Here is a 14,451-nt window from a genome sequence, read left to right as displayed (position 1 = left end):
GCAATGAGTGTTTTTGACACTGGATGACAATCTAGGCCAATTACTCATTAATGGTCTTACATATTCAGTAATAATTGGACTTTTTCTAATTTTAACTTTTTCTAGTTCAAATAGTCTTGGTACACTCTATCACTTATATTAATTTCTTATTATGATGAATTTTGGGGGGGGGTTGTATTTATCGTAACGTGTATTTTATTTTGTGAATTTATTCATCTGATGGACGCAGTTCGCATGAAAACTGCATGATTATCTTTTAATTGTGCTTAATTGTTTTTACAATATGACTGGTGATTCAATTTCAGTTTTTGAGGGAATATAAATGTACGTAAGCTACTGGATGACTTTCATCTGAGGAAGTCCGAAATTTCAGGATGAAAAACGCGGTGATCCAGTTAATGCGTTTAATGTTTTTATCCTTTTTTTTATTTTATTTTTATTATTTATTTTATTTACATTTGTTTACCGGGAAATTCCGACTGGACGCAGGTCCTTTTTCAGCGGATGCCTGGAGAGAAAAGCTCCACATCATGTACATGATAAATAGAGCTACAAAGTTGCAGCAATAGTAAACAACATTACAGGTTGTTGGCTTTAATACAATAACAAGATATTGATTATCAACAGTATATACAGTAAATGCTGCAAGTTAAGATAGTTTCTTGTCGTTTATAATATTAGTAACACAGTTGTCAGACAAGATGTTAAAAGTATGTAAAGACAACTAGCTATTTCTGACTGTGGTTAGTAGTGGTGGTAGTATAGTTGGGTTAAGAGTCTAGGTGGGGGGGTAAGGGTGGAGGTGTTAGTCTGGATTAGAACAAGGACAAAGCCAGTGCAATTTAAGTGGAATCTGAGTGCAATCTTGAAAAGGCTGCTGGAAGGTACAGCAGTTATAGAGGGTGGAAGACTGTTACAAAGTTTAGATATGGTACATGAAAATATGGCTTCTCCTGCTGAGTTTTTGGGTTTGATATCAGTGAGTTGATTTTTGTTGCTTGATCTTCGAGGCCTAGTGGGGTGATAGGGTTGGAAAAGGGTTTGAAGGGAAGGGATGTTAAGGGGGTGGTTAATAAGTTTATGAGTGAGGGTGAGTTGATTAAAGTGAAGGAGTTGTGGGAGTTCTAGCCAGTTTAGTTCTTTAAGGGAGATACAATGATGGCTGCAGTAGGAGGTTCCAGTGGCAAATTTAGCAATTTTGCTGTAACAAGCATCCAGCTTGTGTAGGTCTGTCTGCTTAAGGTTGGTAAGTATGGGAATGCATAAAGTAGGGTGGAGATTAGCTGAGAATTGGCTATGGAGATTCTAGCCACCTTGGTTAGGAATTGGCGGCTTCGATATAATGCACCAAGTTTCTTGTGGACTTTTTTATTGTGAGAAATATGTGGGTGTCAAATCTAAGTTTGTTGTCTATTTCCACACTGAGTAATTTTGTGTGTTCTGATAGAGAGATGATGGCATTGTCTTTGACACAAATGCTGAAGTGGGGGGTGTTTTGGGTGACTTTGGAAGGTTGGAAAAGGAGACGTTTTGTCTTACTTGGGTTGAGTTGGAGCTCAGCATCGGATAGCCAGCTTTCCACAGAAGAGAATGATTCATGTGTGATTTATTGTGGTTCTGGTAGAGTGGGGGCAGGGCAGACGACAGTAGAGTCATCTACGTACTGTATAAGAGATGCTTGTGTGGTGGTAGTATGCAGGTTGTTAGTGAAAAGTGAGAATAGCAGAGGGCCAAGGACAGACCCTTGGGGAACTCCAAGAGTAACTGGGAGGCGAGGTGACATGTTATCGTCCCAGATTACTGATTTCTGGCATCCGGGTAGATAGCTGTGGATCCAGTTGCAGGCTGATTGTGAGAAGGAGAGGTTGGGAAGAGTAGAGAGTAGTAGCTCATGAGATACCATGTCAAAGGCCTGTGAGAGATCTAGAAATATGGCAGTAGAGAAGAGGCCATTGTTTTTGTGATGAAGCATAGTGTTGGTGAAGGACAGCAAACTGGAGGTAGTGCTGTGATATGGCCTGAAACCATGTTGGGTTTTGGAGAGGAGATTATAAGCTAGGAGGTAGTTGGAGATCTGGGTGTTGATACATTTTTCAAGTATCTTGGAGAGAGGGGAGAGGATAGCAATGGGTATGTAACTGGAGAGGTCGGTGGAGGGGGTGCCTTTGTGGAGGGGAATGATGTGGGATATTTTTCATATCGAGGAACATAGCCTTCTGTTATGGAACGGTTGATTAGAACTGAAATTGGGTAGGCTAGTGTATCAGCTGAAATTTTCAAGTATTCAGAGGGGAGGTTGTCAGCTGCAAGTTTGGTGGGTTTAAGTTTTGACAATAGTCTTTTTATGTTGGAGGTAGGTACTGAGGTGAAGAAAAGAGGAGTGGGGGGCTTAGGGTTAGGAGTTGGGAGCTGTTGTAGGGAAGTGTTGTTTGTTTAGAGATGTTATAGTTTCAGTGAAGTGTTTGTTGAAGGATTCAGCAATACTGCTGGAGGAGGGGGGGGTGGACGGCTGGGGGGTATCAACCTTCCCTGGGTGGAGGATAGGTTAATAGTGGACCAGAATTGCTTAGGGTTGTGGTTGTTAGAGTTTAGGGTGGATTTATAGTAGAGGGATTTGTCTAATGTTATTTGCTTTTTGGCTTTATTGCACAGTTCAAGGAATGACTGCCTATCTGAGTTATTTTTTGTTAGTCGCCAGTGCTCCCAGGCCTTATCTCTGGATTTCATTACGGTTCTGGTGGTCTTTTGTAATCACAAGGCACACCTGGATCTGACTTTAGCATTTCTTACAGGAGCATGGGTGTTTAGGATGGAGAGGAAGGTGCTGTTGAAGAAATGGACAGCCTCATCTAGGTTGAGGTATTTTAGTGGTGACCAGTTCATTTTTTGTAGGGATGAGATAAAGGAGTTGGGGTTGAAGTTGGACTTGTTCCTTATTTGCCTGTGGATAATGGGCTTCAGACTGTTTATGTGGTGTTGAATTAGGAAAGTGGGGGAGTGGTCACTAAGACTGTCTGGTAAGCAGCCTGCTAGGTAAGAGTGAGGAGCTTTGTTGACTAGGATCCAGTCAAGTAAGGTATGATTGTTAGGGTTTTTGTTGATTCGGGTAGGGGATTGAATGAGTTGAGTGAACCCATGGAGATTAAGGTGAATGCTCTCCCTTTAGAAGCTTCTTCCGTTCAGTCTACCACAGGCTTTCTTAGTGTCATTAGATCTGAAGGATGCCTACCTTCTATCCCTATCCATCCTTCCTGCAGGAGAGATTCCTCAGGTTTTTTTTTTTTTTTAGTTTGCTTAATAAAGTTCTTGTGATTCTACCACTTTCTGCATCTCCTGGTTTTGGTACTCAGCAGTGCCTTTGGACTTTTTGGTTATTTTGGCAATTTTGCTTTTGTTTTTTTCTTTGGGCATTGCTTTTCCTCTTCTTTCTTATTTGCAATTTGTGTACATGCTTGGTGCTGTGGAAAAACCAAAAAGCAGAGCATTAAAATGAAAATGTGAGGTGCCAAAAAAAAAAAAAAAAAAAACCCCGAGGAATCTCCTGCAGGAAGGACAGACAGGAATGTGAAGGTAAGCATCCTTCAGATCTAATCACACTAAGAAAGCCTGTGGTAGACTGAAAGGAAGAAGCTTCTAAATGGACAACATTCTGAAAGAGGGCGCAGTCAGATATGTGTTCAGGGTAGAAATGTCTAGAATGGGTCTTCACTTCCCTTCCTTTCTTGGTATAGCAAATACCCTTGGATAAAACCCTTTTCCACTGAATTATTTTGGGACTTGCTCAATGGTCCCCTGATTCAAGAGGTCTTGATGACGGGGTCAGAAGAGAAATTGGGTTTGTGGATGAGGAGGAGGCAAGCCTCTCAGACGTGGAATAGCCACCTCTGATGATGAAGAGGACCCGTTTATCACTGGTAATATTTTCTCACCTGGCCAGGGAGAAAGGTAGTCTTTGGGAAACAGGGGAAGTGAGGTTAGGGAGTGGTGAAGGGGTATGCAGAGGTAGTCATAAACGTCTGCCACCAAAGGGAGGCCTCCCAGCTGGAATTTCCCTTTGTGATTTTTCAGAGCATTGTTTCCTAAGGTATTTTCGTTGCTTGAACAGGCCTAACGTCCCTTCTAATGAAGGAAGTAGATTTAACTGGGTATTTCCTACGGTATCTAGGAATGGAGGAGAGATGTCTCTGTCGGCAGTCTTTCATGGTCTTACCTTGGTCTTGGAGAGTTTTAAAATGATTGGCCACCTGACAACCAAACAGTAAGTCTTTGTTCAAAGGTGAATCTAGAATTTTAGATCTGAAATCCTCAGGAATAGGTTGATTGCAGAGCCATGCATATCTGTGGATAACAGCTTCAGTGACAGCTGTCCTTGCAGAATCATCTACAGCATCTTAACTGCACCTAATGCTGTGCCTGGCAATCTGAGTGGCTTGCAAAAGTAACCTCTGCATCTGCTGCTTAAAGTTGGCAGTAGGAGGATCTCAGACAACTTTATTCAATGAGGCCAGAACAGAGACCAAATACTTTGTCATTTGAGTGCGGTAATTAATTGCCCTAAAAGCAAGGGTGGCAGAAGTGTAAACCTTCTTTCCACAGTTATCTTAGCCATACTGTCTTTGTCTGTAGGTATGGTATTAGCCCTGGGCAGCAGCTTAGAGGGCTTATCTGAAAGAGAGAAACTGAAGAAGGGTCTGCAACTGGGTTTTTATATAGATATATACACAGATGTTTCTATACAGCTATAACAATCATCTTGACCTTAATCTGAAAAAAAAAATGAAACTAGTTATTTTTACCTTTAAAAAAAAACACTCCCCTAGATAAAAAACGTTCACTATACAAGCCCAAGACAATACCACTACAGAAGTTGCTCCACACACTTAACTACTAAACATTATTATAGATGAAAACCTTAACTTTGACCTACACATAAACAATAACATCAAAAAAACACACCAAAAGCTTGGTATGCCCTACAGGCACCAACATTTTCTTAGCCTCTCTACTAGACAAACCCTTGGAACCACCTTTTTATTACCCTCTTTCCTTTACGGCGCCCCTCTCCTCACTAATGTCTAAAATTCTGTAAAATACAAACTTGAAATGTGTTACAACAGAATAGCCAAATTTTCCACCACGGCCAAATTCTCATCCCACCACTGTAACTCGATGAAACAATTAGGCTGGCTGGAACTCCCCCACCATCTCTCATTCACCCAACTACCTACAGCACAGAAAATAATCTACAAACCCACAGACTGTCCTGCTTTCTGGACACTACTTGCCTAATACCAACCCAGTAGGCAAGTAAGATCTGAAAATCATCTACTTCTAAAAGTAGACAAGTCCACCTCACCTGCTGGTCATCTCCTCTATTCCTTCACCATCGCCAGCTTATGGAACTCACTTCCACCTTCTATAAGAAACACAGGCAACACCACCAACTTCAAACAAATACTGAAAAATCATCTCAACATTTCCTGGCTATGTTACCTGCTCTATAACCTAACCCCCTCCTTCGCCTTATATGATAACTAAACTCCTATGCTTTTTGCTACTGCTATTTTCTCCATAATAATTATCACTTTTTGATACTGGTACAATAATGCTGATTAATATGTCCCTGTTTATACCTGCCTGATTGAATTCATCTGGCAACCAACAAAATTCCTGCTTTTATGTATATATTGTGTATATATTACAGTAATCACTATGTTTAACACTGTATCTATTTTTGTACCCATTAATGTTTAATATTTTCTGTATCTGTGTTCTTGTCGGAGCTTTTCTCCCAGGGCCTTCACTGAAAATGGGCTCTTTTAGGCCCAGTGGACTCTCCTAGTAAACAAATGCAATAAATAAATAAATACATTTTAGGTCATAAGGGACCTTGTAAAACCTAGCTAGTCCTTTGGATGCTGGAGGTTCAGAGTTAGGAGCAGAACAGGCGGACTGAAAAGCATCCAGGAAAGCCTCAAGGACAAGAGGGACCAGAAAAGGGGCAGGGATACCCATCTCCAAAAGAGAGTAATACCTCTTCTGGACATCAGGCATCTGAGAAGACTGCTAATCAAAGTGTTTCATCATGTTCTGTTTAGTCCCCCCAAAGGAAACTTCCTCAATAAGTGTATCACGTGAAAGGCAGTCCCCTTTGTCAGAGGGGACTTGTCCAGGGAAATGCATCTGTGAGGAATAATCCAGAGAATGGTCTGAATCCTTGTCCTGCTCCTAATGCAAACAGGAGGAAACCAGGGTGGATTTTCCTGGGGTAAATGCTTAGTCTTCTGTTTTTTTTTTTTTCTCCCTGGGTATGACACCTGCCTGGATGAGGTTTGGAACCCTGTCTGACCTCTACTAGGCAACCTGGGATCACTTCCCTAATTATAATTTGAGGGACTACATGCAGCCCTTCTGAACTAGACAGACGTGGTTCCTCAGATGCACTCGCAGTTTGTAAAGCCTCAGGAGCCATACTGGCTTCCAACAGGGTCTCAGTAGCAGGCAGCTAAGCAAAATCTGACAAACATGGGTTCTATAACCTCAGCTGGTGTGTCAGAGTCAGAAACGTTGGACTGCTGATCCACTCAGGGCCTCTTAAGCTTTTTCTTCAACAGAAGAGAGATATCCTAGGATGTGGAGTCAGCCAGTGTGGACTGGGACAGCAGTTTAAGATGCTGGGTCTCGAGGAAAGTGATAAGAGCAGACAGCCTAGATCTAAGGATTTTTGGAATGAACAACTGACAGAGCAGTTTTTATGATACTGTTCTGAGCCTAGGCAAACAAGACACTTGGCATGCAAGTCCTTGTAAGGAATCTGCCTACTGTACTCACACTTGCTCCTCCTAGCTAACATCTAAAACTTTCAAACAATAAAACATAAGGTAAAAAATAAAGTTCCCCAACAGGTCACTTATCTTGATGAAACAAACAAAGCAAAAGTACCAATGACCAAACAGCGAACAGTCCTACAGATGCACAACCTGCATTTGGGCTGGCAGCAAGTTAGTCTGAGGGTCCATGCTCATACATCCATCTTTATACCCCAATGCATATGAGCAGAGGTCATACATCAGGCATACAACAGTAAAGGTTTGGTAGCCCAACAGGACATCATCAGTGACAACCCACTTGTAAGGAATACTGCAACAGTGATTTCAGGCAGGACATCAGCTGAGCAAGAAAGGAACAGATGATGGAGAGGTTAAGCGGGGACAAAGGTTAGGAAGGATAAGGCAGAGAGGAGCTAGTAGCACATAGCATCCAAGTGCTCTTAAGGGAAGGGATTAAAATGGGTGACTGCATAACAAATTATGCTAGGATAGTAACTACCTGTACATACCTGTTCTTCCTGCTGTTTTTTTTTCTGTTATTGTTCAGATGCAGTTTATTTGTTCAGATGCAACGTGAATCAAACTGACGTACGCTGACTAATCATCTGATTAACTGTAATCTAGAAGAATATTTTTGGAAAATTCTAATTTTGTACTGCCCACCCAACACTTGCTTTATAATAGCACACTGTAATAAGCTGTTACACATTTATGATGAAACAATGTCAACACACAGCTGCGTTGTCTTTATAAAGCTCACCAAAATAATCCAATATTGTATATTTACTGAGATCTGCTTAACTCTTCATTGTTGTGCTTGTAAATACAACTACCTCCTTTAGACTACAAGTACAAAAAGTACTATATCTTTTCTTCCCTGCCATACGGTATCCATTTGTATCTCTCTATGCAATATTCGCTACTGAACATGTGTAACTACACATATACCTATACAGTGTACTATACACAGACTCACACACACGTTTCTGGATGTAAGGTATTCTCAAGACTATTCAACCCCTACTTTGCTCACAAACGCACAAACAAAAATGGGAAAAAAATGTATATATTTTGTTTTGTAATAATTAGCATGCTTAATTCTAGTTTTTCTTCCATTACTTACATAAGACAGTATAACTAATTAATACAAAACATCAACACAAGAGGGAATATATGTCAAGAGGCATTTTTCTCATTATACTAATGGTCTTAGATAGTATACAACAGCAAAAAGGAGTATCAATGCCACTATACAGCTGTTAAAGAAAAAGCTGTTTCCTTACTCATGGGCCAGTTTTCATACACGTGTTTAGCAATGTCAGATGCAGAATCATCTGGAGAGAAGTCAAACTCTTGTGTTTTACCACTGACCAAAATCAGTCGTAGACTTATCTGGGGAGCAGAAAAAGAAAGAAAGAAATTAATACAATAAAAATACAGTCTGCAACAATAGAAATCCAAGTACCATCTGATATACTTCTAAAGGAAAAAAGTAATATCCAAGAGTGAGTCAGATTCTTTTACAGCAAAAATGCATAGCTTTCTAGATCTATCATTAAAGAAAGGGGCTTCAGTTTACTTTAAGGGCACTAATACTGCAAATGGCATTACTTTAAATCTGGAAACAGAAAGAATCAGCACAGGGTCAGACAACATTCCAAAGGTATCACAAAGTATGAGATTTCAAACATACAAATATAAATAGGGCGTCAGTGAAGATGCAAAAGGATCACAGACCTGAACACTGCCAGTTTAATTCCAGAAGTAACAAGAAACCAAAAGGAATCACTTTTACTGTGACATTACCATTTCAACAACTCAACTGTCAGATCGACTTAGGTGATGTCAAGATACTTCTGAAGAAGCTGAGCATGTATGGATAGTCACGTCAGACAAAACATTAAAAAACAACTTACGTAGCATAACTGTAGATCTGTAAGAAAAGGGTCCATCTTTAGTAACCTCTAGGATCTATTCCATGAGCTCTGGGATCACTTAGTACATAAAACTTTCCCAGGCAGTCAATTATCCTCCCACCTCCCATCATGCAACAGATATTATCCCTTTTCACATCATGCGTCACAATCTCCTCTCCCTTCAGTCATGAAGTTTAGCAAGACAGGTGAGAACATCAGAAGAAAAACACAGGAGAGCAGAAGAGAAGATAAAGGCAATAAGGTAAAAGATAGGAGACAGAGGGATGATATAATACTGAAGACAGACCCCCCTCTTACAGATCTATTATTATCATACTTGCAAAACTTCAGCATCTGTTAAGATGTTCTTTGGTAACCTCTGGAACATAGTTCCAACCTAATTCTTCTGGATAGCCACTCTAATTGCAACATAACCTTGCTTGAAAACAAGTATCACTGCTGGACTGTTCCTTGCTTTTGCAAGAGTAGTACATGCCACCATCCATCCACCCATCAACCTCTAAGCACAGTGGATTCATTCCCCAATGTCCACCAAAGAAATCATACTATACCCATGTGCTCCCCTGGCATGCACATCCTCCTCTCCTCCCCAGGACAGCATCAAGCTGGCCATACCCTTTCTTTCCTCCCCTGTCCCTGTGTGGCTCTACCACTGCTGGGATTTTAAATGAACCCTAGTTGCCTAGCTCAGTCCTAGCTCCATCCCTCTACACCACACAGCCATGAAATGTAACAATTTTAATTCACAAACAAGACCCTGTCATGGGGCAAAAATGCATTATAAATAGTGCATACAGCAGCCTATGAATCTGAGCAACTAAAAAAGAAGCTAATGGAATTTTGTGGTATTCACTCTCAATCAGAGGGATGAGAACAGCTGGAGCAGATAACTGCTCCTATTTATCCAGAGTACACTGAGTGAGTACAGCAAAAAAAAAAAGTCATCCAGGTAAGGGAAAGTCTCGGATCCCTGAAGTCTGAGAGGGGTTGCAACAATCTACATGCATATAGAGAACACATTAGGAGATAAAGTAAGGCAAACGGAAGATTTCAAAATTAAATTAGTAGTGACTAGCTCTGAAATGTAAATGTAGAAACCTCTTTAACTACTTGGCTATCTTTAAGAGAAGGTAGGCACAACCTGGAAATCAAAAAAACTTATTTAGTCTACTTAGGATAAGCAAGATTGGATAGACAGCAGCAGACCATGTCAAAAACATTCCCAGGGAATAAACTGTTTAGGCCACTGAGATGTAGACCACACCTGAATTATTTGATTTTCCTGAGCACTAAAAGGAATCTGGAACAAGATCTTAAGCTTTCTTGCTCTGGCAGGAACTCTTAGATGTCTCTTTTGTACCTTTTGCCTTCAGTGATCTCTGAAAGGATGCAACTTCTGGCAAGGTCAAGGTTGGAATCTGGGCAGGGGACTTTTATCCTCTTATGATCTCGAATCTGGGCAGGGGACTTTTATCCCCTTGTTATGATATCCCTTAACTGTCCTTTAAGACCCTTCTTCATGCCTAAATATGGAAGAACCACCTGCTCCCACTATCTCCTGAAGAGGATATTCAGATGAGAAGTTAGGACTGCTGTGATCCCCACTGTTAGTGACGGAGGCCTCATATAAATCACTGTGGACCTCAGAACTTGGTTGACTAGGGTTCATAGGTTCACAGATAAGCACTAGGCTAACTGCCCATTTAGACCACTTCAAGCCTAGCCAATTACCTAATGTGAGAATCAAATCCTGCATCTTGTGTCTGTAAGGTAAACACCTTATGGCATTCCAGTGTCTTCTTGCTAATGTGGCAACATAGGGATTATATGCAGTACCTGTTTCTCTGCATCCTCAGAACAGTATGCTGGGGTGGGTAATTTTTATTTTATCTATCTATCTATCTATCTATCTATCTATCTATCTATCTGTCCATCCTTTGTTGACTGAGTTAGTCCAACTAGACTAGCAGCCGCTTTTCAAGGGAGAACCGACGTGGTATTTATACTACTAAGGAAAATTTGGCCAGGGCACTGGGGAACTTTCTCTACTTTTTGAAGCTGCTAGTTGAAGACAGAGGGCTCCTACAGCAGCAATGAGGAGGCCTAACAGAAGCAACAGCATGGAGCACTGAAAACCTATAGAGAGTCTGGAGATGGAAAATCTGGTACAGAGTATGAGAATATAAATAAAGATTACTGTGGGTGGATGATACAAACAAGCAGCATTTAGCTGTCTCAATGGAGAATGAAGTGAGTGAGTCCATTGGAGTGGTGCGGATAAACAAAATGATGTTAGGAGGTCTTGCATGTGTCATTCTGTTGAAAATAATTGAGCAAGATGATCCTGATGACAGTTCTGCTGTTTCATGGGGTGAGATGGCAGATTACCATCCTTAGCACTTGTGAAAAAGTTATGTGGAGAAGGAACCAGGTGATGTGGCAGCAGAACATTCAGCAGTTAAAACTTATACAGAAGTGACAGAAAGTAAAAGAGAATACCCCAACAAATTGAAAAAAAAAAGAGTCAGGTTTTATGGCAGCAGAGAATACAGTAGTTAACTTATGCAGCAGCAACAACAGGTAAAAAAAGGAGTGCAGCAACAAACTTTTAAGTAAAACTGATTTTAAAAAGAAGTGAACAACTGTAAGAATAAGAACACAAAAATAACTGTAACAGATATTATGTGTGGGACAATTTGGTAAATGTTCTGAGATTTAAAGCTCAAGAAATGTGTTCTTTTATACCAACAGGAACAGAGACTTCTGTGACATAGCATTTGAAACGGAGGAACTGATGATGAAATTTCTGGAACTATGTAACAAAAAGGACATTTATCCATGGAATAATTATCTGCTTTCTGACAGTAACGTTAATGCTAAAAAAGTTACTTTGCACTTTAGAACTACTAAACTGGAAGATGTTAAAAATGCACACAAGATTTGTATGAAACTGTTGATAACACTGTGAAAGTTAGAGATACAGAAATTTATGTCATGGAGTGTACACATTGGAGGCTGTTTTGAAATGTCAAAAAATATGGTGAAACACTTGCTGTTATTTGTGTGGCTGGTCATAGAGGAGCAACATTATATGCTGGCTAGCCTAAATAATTTTTTTCTTTCTTTGGGGACTCTTCTCATTTAATTAATGATTCTAACAAGATATGATATAACAATAAAAGTTTTCTTCAAGATATGATATAACCCAGTGTGCAGATTAAGGATATACAGCAAGAAGCCGTGTAATAGAATGCAGGTTGTGAAAAAAAGACACTTTTGGATGGGTTGTCGAGAGCAAACAGTAAATAATGAAAAAGAAGAAGAAGGGGAAGAAAACATACATAAAGAAAGACAACAAAAGGTTGAGTGAGAGGGTCAACTAGGTGAAGAGGAAATTGTAGAGAAAGAAAAAAACATACATGGAGGGGAATACAGAGGAGAGAGTTTGCATGCAGGAAGAGATGTCACAAGAAGGGACTGACACTAAGAATTTTTTTGACATTCTAGCCAGTGGAAAGCTGTTTCATCAAATATTAGACTATGTAGTAGTTAACATGAAAAGTATAACTGCAAGAGACTATAACTGAGATTTAAGGGGGAGACGTAAAAAGAAAGGGAGAATATGTAAAAAAATACAGGAAGTGATAAAATGTGGTAATTTAAATGTGTGGAACAAAAGTCAATGTACTTATAGAAGGGGACACTTTGATCTGAAAACTGATTATTTTGTATTATCGGGAAGGCTTGGGACTAGAAGATGGTGATAGAGTTGTGATGAATTTTTCAGACCATTCAGCAATACAGATGGAAGGAAGAGAGCAGATTAAAATAAGAAAGGGAATACTAAGAATAAATAAGTAGTTACAGACAGAAACTGGAGAGTGGGAAGTATTGCAGTTATGTCAGGATCATACAGCCATGAAGGACTTCAATAAAAACTGGTCTGAGTGGCGGACTGAATTTAAAAAAGATATAAAAAGTGTCTTTCAGTGGCAGGATGATGTATGAAAGGAAGTAAACATGAAGTATGGGAAAATTCAGAGAAATTTATTAGATATTTTAGACAATAACACAAGAGAGTATTACGATGTAGGAAAAGATGTAAAAGGAACAAACTATTACGGAGTTAATGTCTAGGTAGAGATATTATTTACAAGGGAGAAGGAGTCTACATAGTTGGATAAAATAATAAAGGAGGACATTAGCATAATGAGAGAAATGAAAAATGTAAAAGGAGAGGTAAAAAGAACACGAGCAAATTATAAGCACTGTAGTACAGAATGAGGAAAATATGCATAAGGATGGAAAATAAAGAAATTTTCAGAAAAGCTAAGGAATAATTAAAAAAAATACTAAAACTGATTTGGATAAAGTTCTTAAGAAAGTCAATTCTGATGCAGTACCAGGCTCAGATGGTATATGGTATGGAATGTACAAGAAATTACTGGACTGCAAAGAGAGTATTTTTGTAAATATACTGAGTGAATGGTTGAAGTACTGTTTTAGTAATGAAGAGTTATGTAGTGGGATAATATAATTTATATAGGAGAAAGATGGGAAGAATGAAATAAAAAATTGGATATCCATCATTCTAAACAACACAGATTATACATTTTTATGGGGAGTAATAGACAGGAGAATATACGGAAGGATGAGGAGCATTATGAAAGAAAGTATGGATGGTAAAAAAGGTAAGGGATATCAAGAATTGCTACTGGTTGTGAGAGCAACTGTGGATGATTTTATAAGGAAAAGGGAGGATGTAATACTTATGGTAGGTGATATTAGCAAGACATTTGATACTATAGGACATGATGCTTTGTGGGATGTTATGAAAAAGTATGGAACAGGTAACAGAATTAAGAAAGTGTGTATGGCAGCATATCAGAATAAGAGTGAGTGTGTTAATGTACATGCCGAATAAAGAAATATGCATGAAGTGTGGTATAGTCCCATGAGTGGAATACTGTTTGCATTGGTAATGAATGCAATAGTGAGTGGAGTAGCTTATAAAATGAAAGATGCTAGATATGTAATGCAGAAGGAGGTGGTGATTCCAGTAGTTTTGGCATACGCAGACAATATAGTTGTAGTTACCAAGAACAAAATATGGATGAGGGAAGTGTCTGTTTGTATGGACGTTTAAAGGGAAAGGGATTGAAATTAAATAAAGATAAAGGTAAAGGTTTAGGTGATGTAGTGAAACTGAGGATGTGTATTTTTCAATGAATAATACTAGTGTCAGTACTGCAACACGCAGTACACTTGCCATTAGTACAGAAGTCTGTGGGATCTATTCCCACACTACTTATATCGATTAGTGACACTGCAGTGCGCATAAGTGGGGTGCTGCACTCCTGAGTGAGCTGTCCTTCTGATGAGACATTACACCAAGGCCACATCTGCTTGAGTTGGTAGAAGCTCAGGTGGATGTAAAAGATCCCATGGCACCTACTGAAACTGGGTGTACTTTACTTATGGAAGATAAGAACTAATATTTACAAAATATTTACATGTTTACAAATATTTACAAATGTACAAACATAAAGATATACAAATTTGTTTACACATATTCATAATTTCCTTTACAATCATACTAAACTTTCATCCCTATTAGAATCCCACTCCTTTTTCCATAAACACTATCTTATTTTACTTAACTTTGTCGCTAAAATCCATTTACC

General features: G+C 39.3%; 1 protein-coding gene across 2 annotated transcripts in view; it reads right to left on the bottom strand.

Moving 5' to 3' along the window:
* The window catches only part of LOC122789929 (ubiquitin-like protein 3), a 363,360-nt gene that overhangs the window by 315,038 nt on the left and 33,871 nt on the right, over positions 1-14,451 (bottom strand). For both annotated transcript variants that reach the window (XM_044057402.1, XM_044057403.1), the window contains exon 2: positions 8,114-8,222. In XM_044057402.1, coding sequence (XP_043913337.1) covers positions 8,114-8,222 — 109 coding nt within the window. The remainder of the gene's footprint in view (positions 1-8,113; positions 8,223-14,451) is intronic.

Source organism: Protopterus annectens, chromosome 15.part0 (assembly GCF_019279795.1).
Source record: "Protopterus annectens isolate FY-2018-M chromosome 15.part0, PAN1.0, whole genome shotgun sequence".
In the NCBI taxonomy this organism is placed as follows: domain Eukaryota; kingdom Metazoa; phylum Chordata; order Ceratodontiformes; family Protopteridae; genus Protopterus; species Protopterus annectens.
The sequence above is the reverse complement of the archived record's forward strand: the minus strand, read 5'-3'. Positions and strand labels throughout refer to the sequence as shown.